Source organism: Hyla sarda, chromosome 7 (genome assembly GCF_029499605.1).
Source record: "Hyla sarda isolate aHylSar1 chromosome 7, aHylSar1.hap1, whole genome shotgun sequence".
NCBI classification, from domain to species: Eukaryota; Metazoa; Chordata; class Amphibia; order Anura; family Hylidae; genus Hyla; species Hyla sarda.
In genome coordinates, this window is record NC_079195.1 from 185,579,716 (window position 1) to 185,602,039 (window position 22,324).

Genomic DNA, 22,324 nt, shown 5'->3' on the forward strand with positions numbered 1-22,324 from the left:
TCATTGACCCCCATGTTTTTAAAAAAAAAAAAAAAAAAACGTATATGTTTCAACATGGTTTTTCACCCGGACCAAAAACCGTGGTAGGCTACCGTTTTGGGTTCGGGGAAAAAACTGACAAAACCGTACAGGATGCAAAACGGCCACAACCTGATGCATCTTTTGGCATACGGTTTTCAATACGGTTCCGTACAGTTTTCAAATTGAAAACGTATACGGGAACTGTATCGCAAAAACGTGGTGTGAATGCAGCCTTAGAGAGAGACAATACAATTCAATACACTTAGGCTAGGTTCAGACTACGGAATCTCCGGGCAGAAGATTTCCGCCCGGATATTCCGAGTGCGGCCAGCGCTGACTGAATCAGTCGGCGCTAGGACCGTGCGGACACTGCAGTCTCCAATAGACTGGAATGTGTTCCGTGAGTATTTCCGCCTGAAGAAAGAGCAACCCCATTCTTCAGGTGGAAATTTCCAAGCGGATTTTCCCTTCGGAATTTGTGAAGCGGAATTTGTGAAGTGTGAATTTGTGAACGGAAACCCATTCACTACACTATACATTTTAGCAAGCGGAATTTCCGCCTCCAATTTCAAAGAGGAATTGCAGGCGGAAATTCCGTAGTCTGAACCTAGCCTTACAAAGAGCCATGACGTGTAGACACAGCTTAACAAATCTACTTAAAATTTACGATCCTACGATCTACACATGCCAGAAAAGTGTTATCTAATCCCTCCGCTGAACACCTGTGTGAATTTCTCAGTATTTCCAGCATCCAGATTCTGTGAATTCCACCTCCGAGTACCATGGGCCTCACCACAATGGATCGTCAGCAATGGCTGAACAGCTTATTCAGCACACTAATGATAAACACACAGAAGGGAGCCCTCCAGAAAACGCTCCCTCCTGCCAAAAAATTGTTTTCCTGTTGCTGTTTGTGCCCAGAGCTGGCAAGAGGGTACTTCTCTCTCACTGTGTAATTATAGTTACGTGCTCTCCTCTCGCAGACAGGAGCAAGGGATTGGCACCTGCAAAGAAGCCTGCAGATATGTGTCTTACATCCTGAACGCACCTGTAGAAAGTCGTGCAGGATCAAACAAATACATTGCGTTTCGAATTATAGAACTAACGTCTGCGCAGTCTGCTTGAATGGGCACAAGAGGTCTTCTGTCAGTGCGGGCATCCAGCAGCTCGGGCACGGCATGGGTTCCACAGTTACTAAGCTTGACATATTCGTTGTATTTGTGGTCGGCTCCCATGGCTCTGTGCAATTAATTCCTCTTTTTTTAATCTCTTTCTATGTCTAATTGTTACCCGCCATGTAAACCAGCTTCGATAAATAGCTCCGTGGTGGTATCATGGCGTGACTGAGTCATTTTACTTTTAAGTCAGGATTCTTTTGTCTTGTTAGGACACATGTATTATCTCCTAAAGGCTGCAGTGAATTCAATGCAAGGATGTGATATAGAGCATTGCCAGACATTAGTTCTGCAGTAAATGGGTGTAATTTAATTTGACCACATTTGTGACTCCTGTGATATATGGAGGCTTTATCCTGTCCTGTATATACTCCAATTAGGCTCTAGATGTATAAAACTACATTTTACTAGATTTTGAAACATAACACAGCGGTATACAGAAATGTGTATGTGCAGGGATGGGGGAACGGGGTACAGGTGAGTATCTACACTGAAGACCCTGCCTATCTAGGGAGTGAACTCCTGGTATTAAGTGTGGATGGGGTTAGGGAAAAGAATAACATTACATACATATAGTGTGTAGGACCTCTCTTGCCAAGAGAGGTCCTACTCACTATATGTATGTAATGTTATTCTTTTCCCTAACCCCATCCACACTTTACACTGAAGACCCTGCCTATCAAGGGAGGGAACTCCTGGTATTAAGAGTGGATGGGGTTAGGGAAAAGAATAACATTACATACATATAGTGCGTAGGACCTCTCTTGCCAAGAGAGGTCCTACTCACTATATGTATGTAATGTTATGTAATGTTATTCTTTTCCCTAACCCCATCCACACTTAATACCAGGAGTTCCCTCCCTTGATAGGCAGGCTCTTCAGTGTAAAGTGTGGATGGGGTTAGGGAAAAGAATAACATTACATAACATTACATACATATAGTGAGTAGGACCTCTCTTGGCAAGAGAGGTCCTACACACTATATGTATGTAATGTAATTCTTTTCCCTAACCCCATCCACACTTAATACCAGGAGTTCACTCCCTAGATAGGCAGGGTCTTCAGTGTAGATACTCACCTGTACCCCGTTCCCTCATCCCTGCACATACACGTTTCTGTATACTGCGGTGTTATGTTTCGAAATCTAGTAAAATTGATTTTATACATCAAGAGCCTAATTGGTGATTTTCCAAGAGTATATATTTAAGTTGTCTCACCAAGGGACATATCTACCTCACTGGCGTTGGGTGCCAGGCATCATCTACCCATATTTTGTATTTTATCCTATCCTGGCAAGAACAGCAGCCTCCACATATGAAGTGATAAATAGGCCTTCAGTGCATAGAGAAGAAAGCAGCTCACCGGCGCTGCTGCAGCTTGCAATATGTGGATAGGATACCAGAATCCAGCAGGAGCGGAAGATGCCACACCGGCACCGCAACTGTCCCCTAAGAAGTGGCGCTTAGGCTGGTGAATGAAAGGACTTGAATGCAGAACAACGAAGAGACAAGACGGCACTTACCAATCAGTGGGGTACTTTATTCTTCAGTAGTAAACATACAGCGGCAGGTCAGGGAGTCAGACAGACAGCGGGAGACGCATGCTTCTCCCTCTGTCTGTCTGACTCCCTGACCTGCCGCTGTATGTTTACTACTGAAGAATAAAGTACCCCCCCCCCCCCCTTGATTGGTGAGTGCCGTCTAGTCTCTTCATTCTCCTGTATAGGCTGTATTGCTATGGGGATTTGCTTGTACTCTGGACAGTTCCTAAAATGGATAGAGGTGTCAGTAGAGAGCACTGTGGTCAGACAGAAAGTAAATTCAAAAAGAAAAGAATTTCCTGTGGAGCGTACAGCAGCTGAATAGTACTGGAAGGATTAAGATTTTTAGATAGAAGTAATTTACAAATCTGTTTAACTTTCTGGCACCAGTTGATATATATATATATATATATAAAACAAAAAAAAATGTTTTCCAGTACAGTACCCCTTTAAGGGGCTGCATCAGTGATCACCAGGACCATGATAAAAATTCTCAGAAAATCAAGTTTTGCCTGCTACTGTAATGATGCCAGATAGTGAAACTGGGTTAAAGGGAGACAGTCAGCAGTATTGAGCCACCAGAAGGACTGACAGCCCTATACAGAGGACTGGTAAGGGAGTGCAGTGGTACATTCTGTTTTGATCATGCAACTTGCTTGATGTCTTGGCTACCACCATAGCAAGTGTTCAGTGCCCAGATCTCTGTATTGAGTTGAGACCGCTCCTTTCAGCCATGACTGACAGCTCTACTGCTCGAAAACTAGAGTCCTCAGTCATAGCCAAGAGGAGGGGTCCAGGGGATACAGAGCTGTGTGCACCTAATGTTCAGAGCACCAACTCCTGGACTCCAGTATTGGCGGAGGCCAGGACATCATATTACTTTTTCACAGTTGTGCAGAGTTGTATGATCAGTTCAGAAGGTTAACACTCTAACCACTGTATAGAGCTGTAAGCAGAAAAGACTCGTAAAACTTCAGTCGATATGTTGAGAACTATGGACTTCGGTCATCAATTAGTTTTGTCTGAATACATTTGTGACACTTTCAAAGTGCTCTAGATGCCTGTAAAGACCCAGGGTGACAGTCCAAGGTCTTCAAAGGTTCTGCCAACCTTTCCCAGCCACCCAGAACACTTAGAACGTGGCACAAATTTATTCACTCTAGATAATACATTTTATGGTACCGCCTGTGTACAGCTTCAGCAAGGGTGTTGGTATTTTCTGCGTGCGTCCAAAAGCTGTTGGATAGGATAGAGAGACGTCCGCGTCAAAACTGGTAGTAGATATATTCTAAGTGCTTCTAAGGCTACTTACACACAGTAGTATGTTGGTCAGTGTTTTATGGCAGTATTTATAAGACAAAACCAGAAAGGGTCTATAACACAATAGTGCCGATCATTCCATTCTAGTATTTTCTGTCGAGATTCTGTTTCTAGTTTTGACTTACAAATACTAATTTAAAGTTTAAATGGGTACTCTGTCCCCCAGACATCTTATCCCCTATCCCAGGGACAGGGGATAGAATGTTTGCTTGCAGGGGTCCGGTCACCAAAAACAGACAAACAGCCTGTTTTATGCAGTTTATTTAACTTCCATTGACTTTATTGGGTAAAAAGGATTGCAAGAAATGCATAGTTTGTTGTGCTTTTTTGTTTCCATAACTCTGATTAATGTTAAAATGCGTAAAATGCGTAAGGGTAAATTGCGTAAAACAGCTCCAATGGTGGCAACCAGGCCGGAGGGGCCATGAATCTTAAGATAGGTGCAGGTTTCCAAAGAGAGACCCTCATTTATCTGACATTTATATCACACATGTCTAAATAGGAATGCCCCAGCATGTGTTTCTTTTTGGAAAATGCATCACAGTTCCAGGATGTGAATTATTCCACTTGGCAAGGGGTTAATTGTCAACAAAAAAACACAAAAATGATTACCGTATTTTGCTGCACATTTCTGCAACTGATTTTGCTACCCATTGACTTCAATGGGTAGGAAAGTACACTGCACAATACAGCATGTGTGACCCTGCCCTAAAAGAGTAAAAATGAGAAATCCAGTAGAAATTTAAGCTGCATATTTTTTTCGGTTGTGTGAACATGGCTTTATCAACGGCATTATTCCAAACCTGCAACTTGTAAAGAAAGAAAAAAACAATAGTGTCACTTTAGGTTTTAAACCGGTTGATAAATCCCAATCCCCCCCCCATCCCCAAATCTCCTTTGATCTGAGGACATTCTAACAGTAGAGAGAGGGTCTAGTGACAGTCTACATGACACTTAGTGGATATCATTTACAATAGTTATGGGCAGGGTTACAGATGGTCTCGGTGGAATATGGTAAATCACTTCCTTTTTCATGTCATTCATGTGGGTTTATGATCTCCACAGACTCGTTGTACAAGATATCTAATCTGATAACATTACAGTACCAGCGTCACTACCTGGCAGTGTCCTGCAGAGGGCGTCCATCAGTCACGAAAGAGCCTCACTGGTCGTCTTCTAGCCTTGTAATCGTACGCAGGATAAAGAGATCAAGTGGGGGCTGACTTATCTGTTATAGCTGCGAGGAGATTAGCAGCACTTGTTACTGTACATAGTCCCCCTGAATCCTGTCCCTCCTTTTTCTTGTAGATGTCTGGTGATAATGTACAGGACTCAACTCCAGAATCTACCAAAAGTCGGAGCCTCCGAAGAACAGTGAGCGTCCCTTCTGAGGGGCAGTTTCCTGAATACCCGCCAGAGGGTCCCTCAAAGCTGGGTAAGTTATAAGGATAATTATCTAATCTGGATCTAGTCACCATATGTGAATGAAGATTGAGTCTTGCTGTATTAGTTTATATCTTAGACTGACAGCTGTGGAGAGATTATTCTATGAACATGTTCACGCACTTTGCATTTGCCCTCTTGACTGCATATTCTGAGCAGATCCCAGACAAGACAATTAGGCTATTAGTATCATTATGTAATGTTTGGTAATAAGCTATATATTTAACTGCTTACATGACTGACTAGTCACTACGTAATTGCCTGTTCTTAGAGCTGCTGCCCTGCTACCATGAACTTCTAATTGTGATCAAAAAGAATCATGATCCGTCCTTGCAGAAAATGGGGTCAAATAGCACAAAGTTCCCAGTAAAGTTAAATATAGACACTTAGATTCTGTCACCATTACATGACCCCAGTGCACCCTAGTCGGTAACATGCAGCACCATGCATTATAAAGATTTCTGTGGGGTTGTCCGACTATACCATGTTCACTGTAAAGGTTATAAAATATATATTTTTTTTTTACTGTTTACCTGCTGTTAAAAAAATTTAAGTATGGTGCCACCTGGTGTTCAGAATGTATAGCAATGTGCACATCCACCTGCTAAGCTCGGTGCTGGAGGACACACATGCTCAGTCAGTCTCCTCACAGCCATGTCTCTTTTTAATGATCACTGCAGAACTGCCATTAGAAGCTCCCTTCTACCCTGCTAGTCAGGGAAGAGCCAGAATCATTGCAGTAGCTTGACTGCGTATTTGAGAAAAATTCTGCTGCAGGAGATGTAGACATGGTCTCAATTGTTAGCTGCCTGAGGGGGAAGGAGACTGATTCTGTCCAGAGCTCAATATTACCTGCATCAAGGGGAACACAGGAAAGAGAGAAGTTATAAAATAGTTTTTTGTAGAAAACTGGTATGTTAGAAATGTGGCAAATTACTTTTAAAACTGAGCTAATTTCTTCCAAAAACAGGACCTTTCCTGTCCTCAGGTTGTGTGTTGTATTACAACTTGGCCCCATCCATTCACTTCAATGGAACTTAGGATGTGTACAATATTGCAGCTAAGGACAGGTGTAGTGCTGTTTTTGAAATAAATCAGTTCTGTTTTTCTAATCCTTGATGACCCATTTAACAGCCTTCAGGACTTGGAATAACACAAAGCATTAAAATCTTAACTTACTCCCTTAAAGAGTACCTGTCACCAAACAAAACGTTTAATATTGCAAAAAAAAAAAGTGTAAAAAGTAGTTAATAAAGATCATTTAACACCTTCCCTAATAAAAGTAAGAATCACCCCCTTTTCCAATAAAAAAAAAAAAAAAACTGTGTAAATAAAAATAAACATATGTGGTATTGCCCTGTGCGGAAATGTCCAAACTATAAAAATATATCATTAATTAAACCGAGCGGTCAATGGCGTACACACAAAAAGAAGTCCGAAGTCTAAAATAGTGTATTTTTGGTCACTTTTTATATCATGATTAAATGAATAATAAGCGATCAAAAAGTCAGATCAATCTAAAAATGGTACAGATAAAAATTTCAGATCACGGCGCAAAAAATGAGCCCTCATACCGGCCCATATGTGGAAAAATAATAAAGTTATAGGGGGTCAGAAGATGACAATTTTAAATGTATAAATTTTTCTGCATGTAGTTATGATTTTTTTTTTTTTTTTTTTTTTTTTAGAAGTGATGCAAAATCAGTAGGGTATCATGTTGATCTTATGGACCTACAAAATAAAGATAAGGTGTCATTTTTACCGAAAAATGCACTGCATAGAAACTGAAGCCCCCAAAAGTTACAAAATGGCATTTTTTCTTAAATTTTGTTGCACAATTAATTTTTCTGCTTGGCTGTGGATATTTTGGTAAAATGACTGTCACTGCAAAGTAGAATTGGTGGCGCAAAAAATAATATGGAATTTTAGGTGCAAAATTGAAAGCGTTATGATTTTTAGAAGGTGAGGAGGAAAAAATGAAAGTGCAAAAACGGAAAAACCCTGCGTCCTTAAGGGGTTAAGGGCAGGAGGGGTGTTAGGAGTAGTTAGGGAACATAGCCTGTGCTAGTTTAGAACTAGAGATGAGCGAATTTACAGTAAATTCGATTCGTCACGAACTTCTCGGCTCGGCAGTTGATGATTTATCCTGCATAAATTAGTTCAGCTTTCAGGTGCTCCGGTGGGCTGGAAAAGGTGGATACAGTCCTAGAAAAGAGTCTCCTAGGACTGTATCCACCTTTTCCAGCCCACCGGAGCACCTGAAAGCTGAACTAATTTATGCAGGAAAAATCATCAACTGCCGAGCCGAGAAGTTTGTGACGAATCGAATTTACTGTAAGTTCGCTCATCTCTATTTAGAACAGTTTATTTGGTGACAGGTACTTTTTAAATAACCATTAAAGGGGTACTCCACTGCTCAGCGTTTGGAACAAAATGTTCCGAGCGCTGGAGCCGGCAGCTCGTGACATCATAGCCCCACCCCCTCATGACATCATGGCCCGCCCCCTCAATGCAAGTCTATGGGAGGGGCCGTCCGGCCCCTCCCATAGACTTGCATTGAGGAAGCGGGGCTATGACGTCATGAGCTGCCGGCTCCAGCGTTCGGAACAGTTTGTTCCAAACGCTGAGCAGTGGAGTACCCCTTTAAGGAATTATATATAAGAATAAGAGCGCCTTGAATACCATATCTGAGTTTCCAGTAATACTTCTAGTCTGAATAGTCTTGGTCTGAATGGGACATAGCACCTCGCGAAAACTTGACCTTAGTATCTTTGTGTGCATGAGGCTCTAATGTTCATGAACCAAAAAAGTGATACTGTGCATCTACTGGTAAAACTACGGCCATAGCAGCTGTAATGGTGTCTGCCACCTGAGTGGTCCTACCAACATTACGGACATGCTAGACCTGCCATCGGACACTTCAGTCATGACTTTATACTAGAGACCCCTAACTTTTGAGCACCTTTTGCAGTTTAACTATAGAATGTATCTAGTTGAGTAGCTTTGTGTACATTGCCTTACATATCTTTATATCCCAGAGCGACATTGTCAGTTATGCAGGTTGTCATTGGGAATAGTCAACACGTTTGTCAGAAGACACATAAAACATACGAACAACGAAGAGCGCCTCCCTGTGTAATATCCTCCAAATGAGGAGTGAGTATTTGTGCCTAACCAACACTCAACAATGGTGGTTGTGCATATAAAAGCACAACTCTCATCAGGCATGTTGTAAGACAAATGATGGGTAGATCACCATAGCAGCTTCTCCCGGCGCCAAGGGCATAAACAACTCCTCACCAACAATGATATAATGGGCGCTACCAGGATCTAGCAAGTTACAATCGGATACAATCTGGCAGACGTGGTCACGTTCAGGATATAGTATCAAGATATTTGTTTAAAAGATTAAAGTTAGAGATGAGTGAACTTACAGTAAATTCGATTCGTCACTAACTTCTCGGCTCGGCAGTTGATGACTTTTCCTGCATAAATTAGTTCAGCTTTCAGGTGCTCCGGTGGGCTGGAAAAGGTGGATACAGTCCTAGGAGAGAGTCTCCTAGGACTGTATCCATCTTTTCCAGCCCACGGGAGCACCTGAAAGCTGAACTCATTTATGCAGGAAAAGGCATCAACTGCCGAGCTGAGAAGCTCGTGACGAATCGAATTTACTGTAAGTTCGCTCATCTCTAATTAAAGTGATACTCGAGGATAAAAAATATTTTTAAACCAACTGGTGGCAGAAAGTTAAACAGATTTGTAAATGACTTCTATTTAAAAATCTTAATCCTTCCACTACTTATCAGCTGTTGTATACTACAGAGGAAGTTGTGTAGTTCTTTTCAGTCTGACCACAGTGCTCTCTGCTGCCACCTCTGTTTGTCTCAGGAACTGTCAAGAGCAGGATAGGTTTGCTTTGGGGATTTGCTTCTGCTATGGACAGTTCTTGACATAGACAGAGGTGGCAGCAGAGAGCACTGTGGTCAGACTTGAAAGAACTACACAACTTCCTCCAGAGTATTCAGCAGCTCATATTTACTGGAAGGATTAATATATTTAATTAATAATGTATATACAGAGTTACCCTATAATTTTACATGTAAGCTATAGAGCAGTGTTTCCCAACCAGTGTGCCTCCAGCTGTTGCAAAATTACAACTCTCTGCATGCCCAGAGAGGCTGTCCGGGCATGCTGGGAATTGTAGTTTTGCAACAGCTGGAGGCACAATTGTTGGGAAAGGCTGCTATAGAGTGTTGTGTTTCTGCCCTTTTTGATCAGCCCAATAAGTTTATGCACCCCCTGCAATATTGGAATATACAGAAGGATATCTGGACGGGCCAAATTTTCTATGTGAGATATTTTTGCAGTAATCTTTACTGGTGCCAGAAATATTGTCCCGGGGACACACATACTATGTCATTCTCATTGAATCAGAGGATTATTGAGGGATCATCTTGTGATCCTGACTTGTTAAAAAATCTGCTCAGCCTGCTTGATACCATTAAAATAAAATAAAAATCACAGCCTTGTTCACAGTCTGCGGTGCACTGCCAATCAAAAACCACTCTGCCCTTTTATTAAAATATGTGCAGAAAAGGAAAGAAAAAAGGGGGAACAAAGGGGGCGCTATCTAAGTGCCGTAAATGATGGTAATCGCAACGGATATAAAGATGCACGTACAAAAATTATGGATTCAAGTAAAAGTGTGAATTAACACACTCACCTTCTAGTGTTGTGCAAGCTCAGGCACAACACTGATGTAAGCTTTCTGAGTGCATGCACTCTATATATTCTCCTCTAGGCTGCCGAGCATCTGTGCCGATACTCCGTGGTGTTGGTCTAGTAGATAGTGATATGGATGCTGGATAACCTCGGCAAGGTGCTTGTCCAGTCCTGTTGAAGATGTTGATGCTTCTCTGGGGCGCCTCCGGATACGTGGATGTTCCAACTTCCGACCCAGGTAAGGGTTGAAGAAGGAAGGTGCGGGAGCAATTGAAAGTTTTTAAAAGGCTTTATTCAGACGACGCGTTTCGCAAGGGGCCCCTTGCTTCATCAGGTCATAGACAAAAGGGGTACAGACAATCTTTATATACAGTGTATACTTGAAAAAGTGCGGGAGTTTGTGCCAGGTGTGATACGTCATCTGGATGCCGGATGTGACGTGCCGGCTGGGAACGGGAGCGTTCATTCATAAAATGTACTGTTTGTATACAATTACAAAGTCACACTCGGTACATTGTATACAAACAGTACATTTTATGAATGAACGCTCCCGTTCCCAGCCGGCACGTCACATCCGGCATCTAGATGACGTATCACACCTGTCACAAACTCCCGCACTTTTTCAAGTATACACTGTATATAAAGATTGTCTAAGGCCAGCACCTGTCCGAAACGCGTCACTTCCTCCCTGTACCTGTTGCCTCGTTGATGTGAATAAAGCCGCACTTACCTGAGCCGAGCTGGAGTTCGCTTTCTTTATAAAGATTGTCTGTACCCCTTTTGTCTATGACCTGATGAAGCAAGGGACCCCTTGCGAAACACGTCATCTGAATAAAGCCTTTTAAAAACTTTCAATTGCTCCCGCACCTTCCTTCTTCAACCCTTACCTGGGTCGGAAGTTGGAACATCCACGTATCCGGAGGCGCCCCAGAGAAGCATCACCATCTTCAACAGGACTGGAAAAGCACCTTGCCGAGGTTATCCAGCATCCACACCACTATCTACTTTTATTAAAATATATTTTTCCCTCTGGACATTCCCTTTAAAATCAGTCTGTGCTAAGATGTGATTACTGATCTATACCGAATGATGTACTGCAAAAATCCCTATATGGCCCAGCAGGTGGCCCCATTAGGCGGTTGTACCTGTATCAATATCCTAATATGCGATTAGAGACTTTGGACTGTATTATGTGCTAAGAAGTGGGAGACTGTTAATTAGGGACACAGTGGATTGCTCTGCTATTTAATGGTTGTTGTGTACTTACTTCAGTGCTAGGGACCTGATTATATCTCCCCTGAGTACGCCCCTACATGTGATAGAAACATGTTGAGACTCTCTACAGTCCTATTAGCACACAGGACCATACAGTACTTCCTCACTTATGACCTCTATAATCACAATTGCATATAGTCCGGAATGACCAGCATGTCTAGTCTGGTGCATTTATTTCAATGGTTTTGGATTGATGTTAAATATGTGGTGAGCTTGAAGATGATTATATTAAAAGTTACGTATCAATCACATCTTCCCATATGTGTGTATATTTTCTTCCACTGATTTATACCTGTACTATATATGACTGGTTTGTAAACCTCATCGTTTCACTTTTTGCCAGTGTGATAGAATAGAAGAATCTATTCATTGGAAAATGTCAGGAGTCAAAGGTTAAGTTCTACCTTATGTGTTATTTATAGATTAGGGCAGAGACATGAAGATCCCAGGCCCTGTCTAATCTCTTCAGAGGCTCAATAATTCATGTTTAATCCTCATGGATTCATTCGAAATTGGTATAGGAAGTTTAACCTAATATCCTCGGCTGAATTAGTTTCAATATGATCATGACTGCACAATCTTTCCTTAAATATAATGAGTTGTCCTGCAAAGATACCCTTGTTCATATGCTATATTAGGGCATATGGAGGTCATAGAGTGGGGTCTCCTTTTCGGGAGGTTTCTCTATATAGATTTACTTACTATTTGAGCCTTTTTTTGGAGTATTTCACATTGTATTTCTTCAAAAGAAGACTCAAACGTATACCATAGTGCAGGCATATAGTGGCATACATCGCCCATAGGGCCTCCCATTTTTCATTACATAATATTTTTGCATTGAATAACATGTAGATTGTACATACCAGGACAACATATGACAAAAGTAAAATTTTGTACACTGGGTAAGTGAGGCCCTATGGATACACCAGGCATTGCAATAAAGAAATGTGAATGCACCCTTAGAGTGGCTCCTGCTGTAAGGGTTTCCAAAATAGTGTTCCTCTAAAAAAAAAAAAAATACTTTTGTCATGATGAGTATTCATCTCTAGAGCCATCCGGGAGAAGTGTGCAGCTAAGCTCCTGAAGCGAGACAGAAACGTCAGTGAGCCAAGAGTAAAGCACTTAGTTCATCACTTCTTCCAGCTGTATCTTACGATCGGTGGGGGTCTTAACACCCAGACCTTCACCGATCAAAATTATTGACATGTAAAAAGTTTTCTAAAGTGATAGTTGCTATTTAACCGTCAACATGTGCAGTTTTGCAGGCATATGCAAAGCAACAGGCCAGGACTAGCGCCATATATTGTGTAGTGGCTGCGCCTGGTTGCGGCAGCTTGGCAAACGTTTACTTCATTGGAAGCTGATCTGCAGTAACCGAGCGCAGCCACTACACAATGTATGGAGCTGTCTGTCTCTAGCTCTGTTGTTTTATATCAGTGCTGTGGTTCTGGCAAATAGCTGATTGGTGGGAGTGTTGGCACCCCACAATCTGATATCGATGACTTATCCTGTGGATAGGTCATCGATAAGCGTTGACCAAAAAAAACTTCTAGGACCTTCCACCATTGTTGTAGTATCTCTTAGAACAATAATACTTCAACAGTGTAGTGGCACTATCGCTATACACTAGTCAGGATTGCTGGGCTGCGGTACCTCTATCACTGCAGGAGACTGAAGTCCTAAGCGTGCGGGTCCGGCGGTGCTGGGAACCAAAAAGAAATTAGTCGCCAATAACTGGTATAGAAGAGACATGGTTACCCGCACTCACCGCTAATCAATGAGTGCGGGTAACCGCGTCTCTTCTATACTAGTTGTACCTCTTAGGCTGGGTTCACACCACATTTTTGCAATACAGTTTCCGTATCAGATTTTTTATTTAAAAAAAACAAACAGATTCCTCAAAACCTGACTAAACTATCAAAACGCGTGTACAAATTTTAATCGTATACGGTTGAAAACCATATATGGTTTGAAAAATGATGTCTGGTTACATCCGTTTTTTAAGGAAAAAAACCTATAAGTTTTTAACTTTACACTCCATTATGAATAAAGTTTCACTTGTTTGATTGAAATTCCAAGAAAAAAACTGTGCAAAGTCAAAAACCGTATGGTGGAAACCGGATGGAGCCGTACACACATACAGTTCTGTACAGTTCCCATTGACTCCCATGTTAAAAAAAAAACACACATACGTTTCAATACGGTTTTTCACCCGGACCAAAAACCGTGGTAGGCTACTGTTTTGGGTATGGGAAAAAAAACTGATAAAACTGTACAAGATGCAAAACGGAAACAATCGGATGCATCTTTTGGCATACGGTTTTCAATGGAGAGACAATTAATGGGGTTTTCAATACGGTTCCGTACGGTTTTCAAATTGAAAACGTATACTGGAACTGTATTGCAAAAACGTGGTGTGAACCCAGCCTTAACACTGTTCAGTGCCATTGAAAAGAAACTGAGGAAATGCAGGGACTTGATTCACAAGGTGTTGGCTAGGGTCAGAGATCTGGATCTGCAGCGATCAGCTAATTTGGGGACTGGTTTGCAGTTGTCTTTGGGGATCTGTAATGTTGGCCACATTGGTAACCCAAAAGTAAAATGTTTAGTCCTCGCTGATTCCTTATGCGTCATTTACCTTCTTTTACCTTTGCTGATGACAGTACAAGGCGAATCCTCACACAGGGAAGACACTGTATGAATAGAAGCATTTTCTGAAAAGGGCACAGGAGATTTATGATGGCTCCGAGAAGCTTTAACAAGTAGAAGTATTTGCACATTGTATAAATAGCTACAAAAACCCCAGTGTCTTCTGATGATGTGTTTTTCGCAGGACTTGTGATCCCATCAGTCTCTCACATGCTGGTAGTTTCATGTTGTCGTTTCTCTTTACATTCCAAGAGCATTTTCACACATTCCAAAAATAAAATTTCATTTCTTTTAAGAATAATGCTAGCAGCAAGGTGTCGAGTGACCCCACGCCACCTCTGAATTCCCCAGATGTTATCACCTATCATACAGGAAATGTTCTTAGCGGACGGCAGGTTTACAGAGGATTCTTGGTTTTTAGCAGTCTTAGTTTAAGGTAGTGGAGGTGGTGTCTTTTATTTCATGTAGAGGGCGGTGGTGGTGGGATCTGATGTACAAAGGAAATTATAGATTTCCGCGTCAAGGTTGAGCCTCTGTGACTAGCTGCCATAGACAGTCTGACCCAAAGCCTTGTGCAGCTGACAGATTTTGTCTTCCTGTTCCCCTATAAAGTTGCTTATTTGACTCTGCAATACCATTGTAGTATTTCTTAAATAGAGTGAGATAGGTGGCCACCAGACAGTTGTGGTGATGCTTATCTCAGGAAAGCAATGGAATAAATACTAGAAAACTCCCTGTCAGATTCCCTTGCCCCAAACTGATGCCCAGAGAAATTGGGTTGTTCTTATAGACATGATATTGGCAACAGATCCCACATGGATTTGGTTTATCAAAGAGATATAGGCACCATATGTACCATGGTCTTAAACAATACCTGTTGTTCTATTGAAGCTACTGATATGGCATGAAACACGTTTAGCTATCATACTTTTGAACAACATTACAGTTTGGTTAACTGGCAAGGTCAGAGAGCTTAATAGACGGGGGTCATTTTTTTTTAGGGCAAATGCTTCGCTAAGGAATACCCTAGGGGCAAGAAAATAGGGTGAACACATGCCTATATTTACTTTGGGCCAATCTGAGCTGTTATATATCGAGAGACGAAATAGAGCTTCCTCCAAAATTGCGACGGGAGTAATAGGCGCTGGACACAACCACTGGAGAGGAACTCAGGTTAATCACCCATAATGCAACGCGTTTCACAGTAAGACTGCTTCATCAGGTATCGAGATATATAGAGAGAAGTTGCCTACTGCATTGTTATTTCCTTTGATTTCATACTGAAATACCCTCACACCCACCCCTTTTAAAGCACACGTGGAATATTTTTACTTGAGCGTCCAAGCTTGGAATAAAGCTGTTGGATGGGTCCACTTCCTTATTGGATCAGCACAGCCCCCTTGTAGTTGGTAAGTGACCATAAGGATCTGATCTTACAATGTGTCCTATTAATGATGACCATTTAACTGGTATAAAAGTTAAAAGTTACGTTTTAGAGAGGGTGGACCCTAAATTGTGGTCTTTGCTGACATCATTGCAATGATTTTTGTTCTTGTATACCAATGGTCGATAACAAACCGTTAACCCCATAAGGAAGCAGCTATTTCGGGAGGAGAGCTTATAAGAATGCATTTACATGAGAGGTACAGATGAAGCACTTTGAAATTACAGGTGAAAATAATAATTCCTTTATTTATATGATGCCAACATATTCTGCCGCGTTGTACAAAGCTTGTCATCACTCAAAGTGGTCCCTGTACCTACTGAGGTTCACAATCTAAATTCGCCCATTAGTATGTTTTGGAGTGTTGGTTAAAACCCACGCAAACTCGGAGAGAACGTTCAAATTCTATGCCGATGTTATACCTAGTGGGATTTAAAGGGGTATTCCGCCCCTAGATATCTTATCTCCTATCCTTTGGATAGAGGATAAGATGTCTGATCACGGGGGTCTCACCGCTGAGGACCCCCGCAATCTCCCTGCTGCACTCGGCATTTGTTTAGAGCGTCTGGTGCAGCGCCGAGGCACGTGACACCACAGCCACGCCCCCCCTCAATGCAAGTCTATGGAAGGGGGGTGTGACGGACGTCACGCCCCCCTTCCATAGACTTGCATTAAGGGGCTGTTGCCTCGACGGCACGAGCGGGGCTTGACTGTGACGTCACAAGCCTTTGCCCCGAATCGCCAGTCATCCGGCACGGAGCGAAGTTCTCTCCGTGAATCGGATGTCTGTGGTGCCACAGACAATATTGCGGGGGTCCCCCGCGATCAGACAACTTATCCCCTATCCTTCTGATAGGGGATAAGATGTCTAGAGGGGGAGTACCCCTTTAAAACCTGGACTCCAGCGCTGCAAGGCAACAGAGCTAACCACTGAACAAGCCACGTTGCAAAACTGCAGCAATTCAGAGTAAACCCAGTGTAGTTTCTATCACGTGAATACACCAGGTAGTGAAATGCGCACTACGCTGACCTCCTCGCTTATGGCTCTGCGTTGTGTTTTGATGTCTCTCATGTGATTATGGCGGCATTAGCACATGAATGAATGACTACACTGAACGCTGTCATCATAGGTGTTTATACAGGACAGTAACCCCACCCATCTATAATCTAAATACCAAAGGAATTTCTACTCATACCTGAGGATTATTTGCCTTTCATTGTGTTTTCATCTGCACGTTCCAGGTGATGCAAAGAAATGTTTTCATAGCAGCCGGAGATCTCTGGTAAGATAGAGAAACCAGGGAGACCTATTCCAAATTTTTATACAGATAAAGCAGATCAGTTTACAGCGTGTTGCAAAAATTAGTTTGTAAAGAACTCCTTGATTGTAATGAGGATGACTGCCCCATTATTACTGGAGATAAAACAATGTAATAGGAAGTAAAAAGCAATATGATATGATACATTTGCAGAATTTCTGTGATATTTGATCATTATTTCATCTACAAATTGGTTTATCCATGGATTTGGGTCATTTTATGGTTTATTTTATAATATAGTCAAATATATATATATATATATATATTCACATTCTAAACATAGAAATACTTTTCAAAACTTTGACGGAATCAGGGAGAAAACACATAATGGCCCTGATTTACTAAGAGTGTTGTGTTTCTTTGGTTTCTTTGTGGGTTTTAATTCCCCACATTTTTTTTTCACGGTGTTTACTAAGGTTTCCCTACATTTTGCACTTTTCCCTACATTTTGCCTTTTTTTTTTTTTTTTTTTTTTTTTTTTACACATGCTCTGATCTGTAGGGTTTTCGTCAGTTCAAATTCACCACATTTTCTGTGGAAACCTTAGTAAATTTTGTTTTTTTGTGAAAATGTCTGGGGCACGCCCCCTTTTCTCAACAACCACGCCCCTTTTTTCATAAAATGGAGATTTTTTTCAATTCTGGTACAAATTGTGGTGCTGACAGAATTTCTGGCGCAATGCACCAGAATCTGGTGTACAACCCCACAAAGCATATCTGGTTTACAATAGTAAATTAGGGCCACTGTGTGGCTTTTTGTTTTTTGTTTTTCCTGTCCTGTTCTTCTATACGTCACTGCACAACAATGGACGGCTCAATACACTCTCTAATAAAAGTTGGTTAATTTAGCGGATGTTTGTCTCTTGTACTGCGCCAGGCATTAGCTGCTTGGGCAGCAGCTCGCTTCCTCCATCTGCGCGCTGAATGAATTGGATTGATTTCGGATGAGTCAAAGAATATCATTCGGCTCTTCTTTCATTACGTACAAGATTGAGGCTGCCATTAAACACTCAATTGCAGGCACCACAGATGGTGACTTCATTGTTTTGGGATTAACCCTGTGTGCACTGGTAAAACGGATTCTTGTGCAACACAAACTTCCTGTGCCACCTGATGGAACAGAACCCGATAGAAAACCTCCAAAGTTGTGTAAACTTTCTCACTCAGTAGGTACAGATTGCATTGGAAGCAGGAATGAGGACAGTCTAAAGCAGTGTTTCCCAACCAGTGTGCCTCCAACTTTTGCTGTCTGGGCATGCTGTGAGTTGTAGCTTTGCAACAGCGATACACAACTTATAAGTGTCTGATCGTAGGGGAGTCCGACCGCTGGGACCCCACATGATCTCCCGTATGGGACCTGACATTGCCACGTCTAATGTGCGCGTCGTCGACCTCACTGAGGCTGATACACGCCCCCTCCATTCAGCTCAATAGAGATACATGGAGGGGGCGTGTCTGCCGCAGCATGATGCCACGGCCAACACGCCCCCTCCGTGTATCTCCTGCACGGGGAGAGCCACGGCAGAGCTGGGGCCCCATACAGGAGATGGCGGGATGTCCCAGCGTTCAGAACAGACACTTATGCCCTGTCCTACGGATAGGCCTTTTCAAATATTAAAGAAGCAACCTGATCGCTTGCTATGGGCAACTTTTCCTCTAGACAGGTTTTGATAAGTCTCCCCCATTGTATATACACTGGACAGGCTTACTATTTGATAGCCCATTGGATTTTTCTCTTCCAGTCTCCTATTAAAAGTATACAAACACGTGTAGCTCTTGCATCTCATCTGTAAATCTGCCCATATGTATATACATTGACTTGTATGTATCCTCTGCCCTACAGTTGTACCTGTGCTTTCAGGTAACACTTCAGAATAAATAGCTTTGTGTGTACATAAGAAACAACACTCTTTCCGGTCATAATGTAACTTGTATATGGTATTTTTCTCCAGTTTTTCCCTCTGTAGGCTTCAGCTGTAATTTTTTGTTGTCCCATAGCTAGTGGGTGGAGACAAGCTGTTATGATGTCTTCCATACACCGCACACACAGAAGAGGAGATCCTGCTCCCCTTTATATTCATAACTCATCCTCAGAAGAAGAAGCATAGAGGACATAATAGAGCAGTACTAAGCATTGTAAGCCAAGAATCCGGCTGGTACATGATATAACACTTATTAGAGCTCTCTGCAGCTGTGTGTCTGTCTCTATATCTCACTCGGCAGCTAACTCCTCCTGAACTGTGTTACAACGACATTTAATGCTTGATATGTAACCATCATTATTTTTATATGGGGCTTTCATCTGCAGTGCATATATAATAAAACTTTTAGGGAAAGACATTTGTAACTGGTACATAACAATAATGCAGTATAAACAGTGAATAATTATATATTAGGTGCAGGTATCATGCTGGAATCTAAATGCATCATGTCTAGCTGTAATGCACTTTATCCTGTAGAGCTAAATGGAGCTGTTACTACATAATACTGTGCAGGCATGGTTCTAATCTCCTGTAAAGTAAGGTGGGTACTTAAAGGGCTATTCTGGCCAAATAGATCTTCTGACCTATCCAAGGGATAAAGGGAAAAGATGTCATAGAATGCGTGTGCTGCACAGAGATTGCGTAGTTCCCAGTGGCGGGCCCCCCATGATCATACATCTTATCCCCTATCCTTCGGAAAGGGGATAAGATGTATTTGGCCGAAATACCCCTTTAAGAGTTTTAGGATAAAAACATTGCCTTTTTTTGTGTTGCAGCCCAGTCCCTCACAATGAACACCTCGGGATGGAGGGGGCGCTCTATGTGGGTGAGCTGAATTACACTGATCACAGTTAGCAGCAGGCCTATTGTCACACTCCAGCTCTGACCTATATGGAATGCAGTGGGCAGGCATGAGCTGCCAGCCCTCCATTGTTCATTGAGATCAGTGAGGGTAAGCACGGATGAGGCATGCATTGTGCCAAGACTTGCTAGAGCTTGACATCTATACATAGCTTTATAGTACTTTTACTAACTATTTAAAGGGGTGATCCACCATAAGGGGATTTTAGTACGTACCTGGCAGGCAGTAATGGACATGCTTAGGAAGGATCTGCACTTGTCTTGAAGCTAAATGGCTATGTTGTGAGATTACCATAACACTGTGGCTAGCTTTTTGTGAACTGGTATTTCCTGTTTGAGTTTTCTTTTTTGCCTACAAAGCCCATAATTCCATTTTCCTCCTTCCCACTCATTGAAACATAAATGAGCTGCATCCATTCAAAAGACCTGTGGTTTTCAATCAGGGTGCCTACAGCTGTTGCAATAGTTGCAGATTGATCTCTCTCCCACCAAGCGATCGCTCCACCCATTGAAGCAGACAGGTTCTCTGTCATCAGCTGACTAGTGAGACCGGTCTCGGCCGTATTGCAACCTGGGAAAAATCTGAGACAACAGTCATTTTGTATGCTGTTAAAAATAAATATTTTAGTGAAAATCACATAAGAATTGTGAGAAAGCAGGTACAGACACTACATTATGAACTACATTAACTTTAAAACCCCTGTAGCATAGTCAAATAAAAAAAAAATCTGGAATATACCCCTTTAAGGAGTATATAAGCAGTTACTTATTAACAAATTATTTTTACTGCTATGACAAGTGAATGCAAATGGAATGCAATACCATGCACAGCCCACAATGTGGCGCTAATTCTGGAGACTCAACAAAGCCTTTTTTTAGTTACTATTGTAGTTAGATATCTACCAACTGTTATTTGCATATTTGTGTTGTTGCTAAAAATCCTGATGTATGTGAAGCATGCAGGTTACTCGGGTTCACCGGTCGCCCGGAGGCAGCCATTTTGTGTTTGCTGAAGTTATGTTTCTTAGAACGTAACTACTTTAAACCTATAGTCTGGATCATCAGATGTTCGTGGGATAGTGGTAAAACCCATGAAATTCAGAATTATATTGCTGTTTTCTGCTGTTGGATTTTCAGAATTCTGGATTCCAAAGTAAAGGAATTTCAATATATAGTCTCATGCTCTTTGGTCTGTAATCTGGCCTACATTTGGGATTAAAATGGATTCTAAAATCCACAGGATAGGGGATAACTTGCTGATCTAACTGTTGAGACACCCACTGATCCTGAGAACGTGGGGCAGTTGACCCTCTCATGAGCGGCCAGTCATCCATTCATTCTCTATGGGTCTTCTGGACATTGTTGAGCACTAAGCCCAAAAATAAAAGGAACACTGGTCATGCATGTGTGCTGCTGCTCTGTACATTCTGCAGGCAATTGTCCTCTGTTCTCAGGATCGGTTGGGTCCTAGCAGTCGTCCCTCCACCGATGAGCTAGTTAACCTCTATCTTGTGAGTAAGGGTTTATTTTTGGATCTCTAGTTGAATTCCCTGAGTCTGCTGTGCTGTGCTTGGTCTCCTGATCCAATCACTGCAGGCTGCTCAGTAACGCCCTTCTCTCGGTTTTTGTGCTGCAGTCTGATTAGTCAGGAGTGAGCACAGAGGAGTGCTAGTCCCGCCCTCACTTACTGGACTTCTTCCTAGCCTGTGCTTCAGCTTTAACAAAGATGATGTTGCAGGTGGACAGGATTATGTTCTGGGCGGTATGGGGACCCCTAGTGGTGTTCTATGATTTCTATAAAAAAGGAAATGCTTTTTACAAAGGTAAAAGTTTTGTCAAGATGTACGTATAAAAAGGTTTTTGAATTTGACAGTGCCCATAATAAGCCGAACAGAGCCAGCTAGGGACTCCGGTCTGCTCATCTAGCCAACCCGGTTTTTCAACTGGACTGAAAACTGCTGTTTTAAGTCCGGTTTAAAAACCCAATACACTCAGAAATTTAGTCTAGTGGAGTCACTAGCTGACTTTGGTTGGCTCAGTGAAATAAATGGGGCATGGCACAGGTAAAGCAGGGAAACGGCAGGAAGCAGTTTTAATATTCTCCCGCAGTATCTCTCTGCCATATGCGCAAAAACTAAAACATAGTATAAACTTAGCCTTACAAATCCCAGCCAAACCTGGTCATGCCAGCCATATTGATTATCAATCAAACCAGCCATTGGTGGCCGGGTTATTGCAAGTCTCCAGCCATCCTTTTGGTTTACCCTGAACGTACTTGTTATAATAATAGGCCACAAGTGGCTGAGTTTCGAAGCATCTAGCAATATAAAGTCAGTGCTCTTATACCAGTGGTGTTCCATGTTCTTATCTCTTACTGATAAGATAAACACGGTATTGACAAAGACTTCCTACATGCAGATAACCCTGCATTGGTTTTAGATAGAAACTCATTTGCAAACAAGTTAAAGCAGCCAAACAATTGGCGTCTTTATCATAGACCGCAATATTATTAATGTGATGAATGTGTCCTCAGACTATTCTATTATAATCAACCTATAAAAACCCTTTACGGAC

At 42.0% G+C, this 22,324-nt stretch overlaps 1 protein-coding gene across 9 annotated transcripts in view; it reads left to right on the forward strand.

Annotated features, from left to right (window-relative positions):
• Positions 1 to 22,324, forward strand: part of RASAL2 (RAS protein activator like 2) — a 394,529-nt gene that overhangs the window by 205,862 nt on the left and 166,343 nt on the right. For all 9 annotated transcript variants that reach the window (XM_056531799.1, XM_056531795.1, XM_056531790.1 and 6 more), the window contains exon 3: positions 5,365 to 5,491. In XM_056531799.1, coding sequence (XP_056387774.1) covers positions 5,365 to 5,491 — 127 coding nt within the window. The remainder of the gene's footprint in view (positions 1 to 5,364; positions 5,492 to 22,324) is intronic.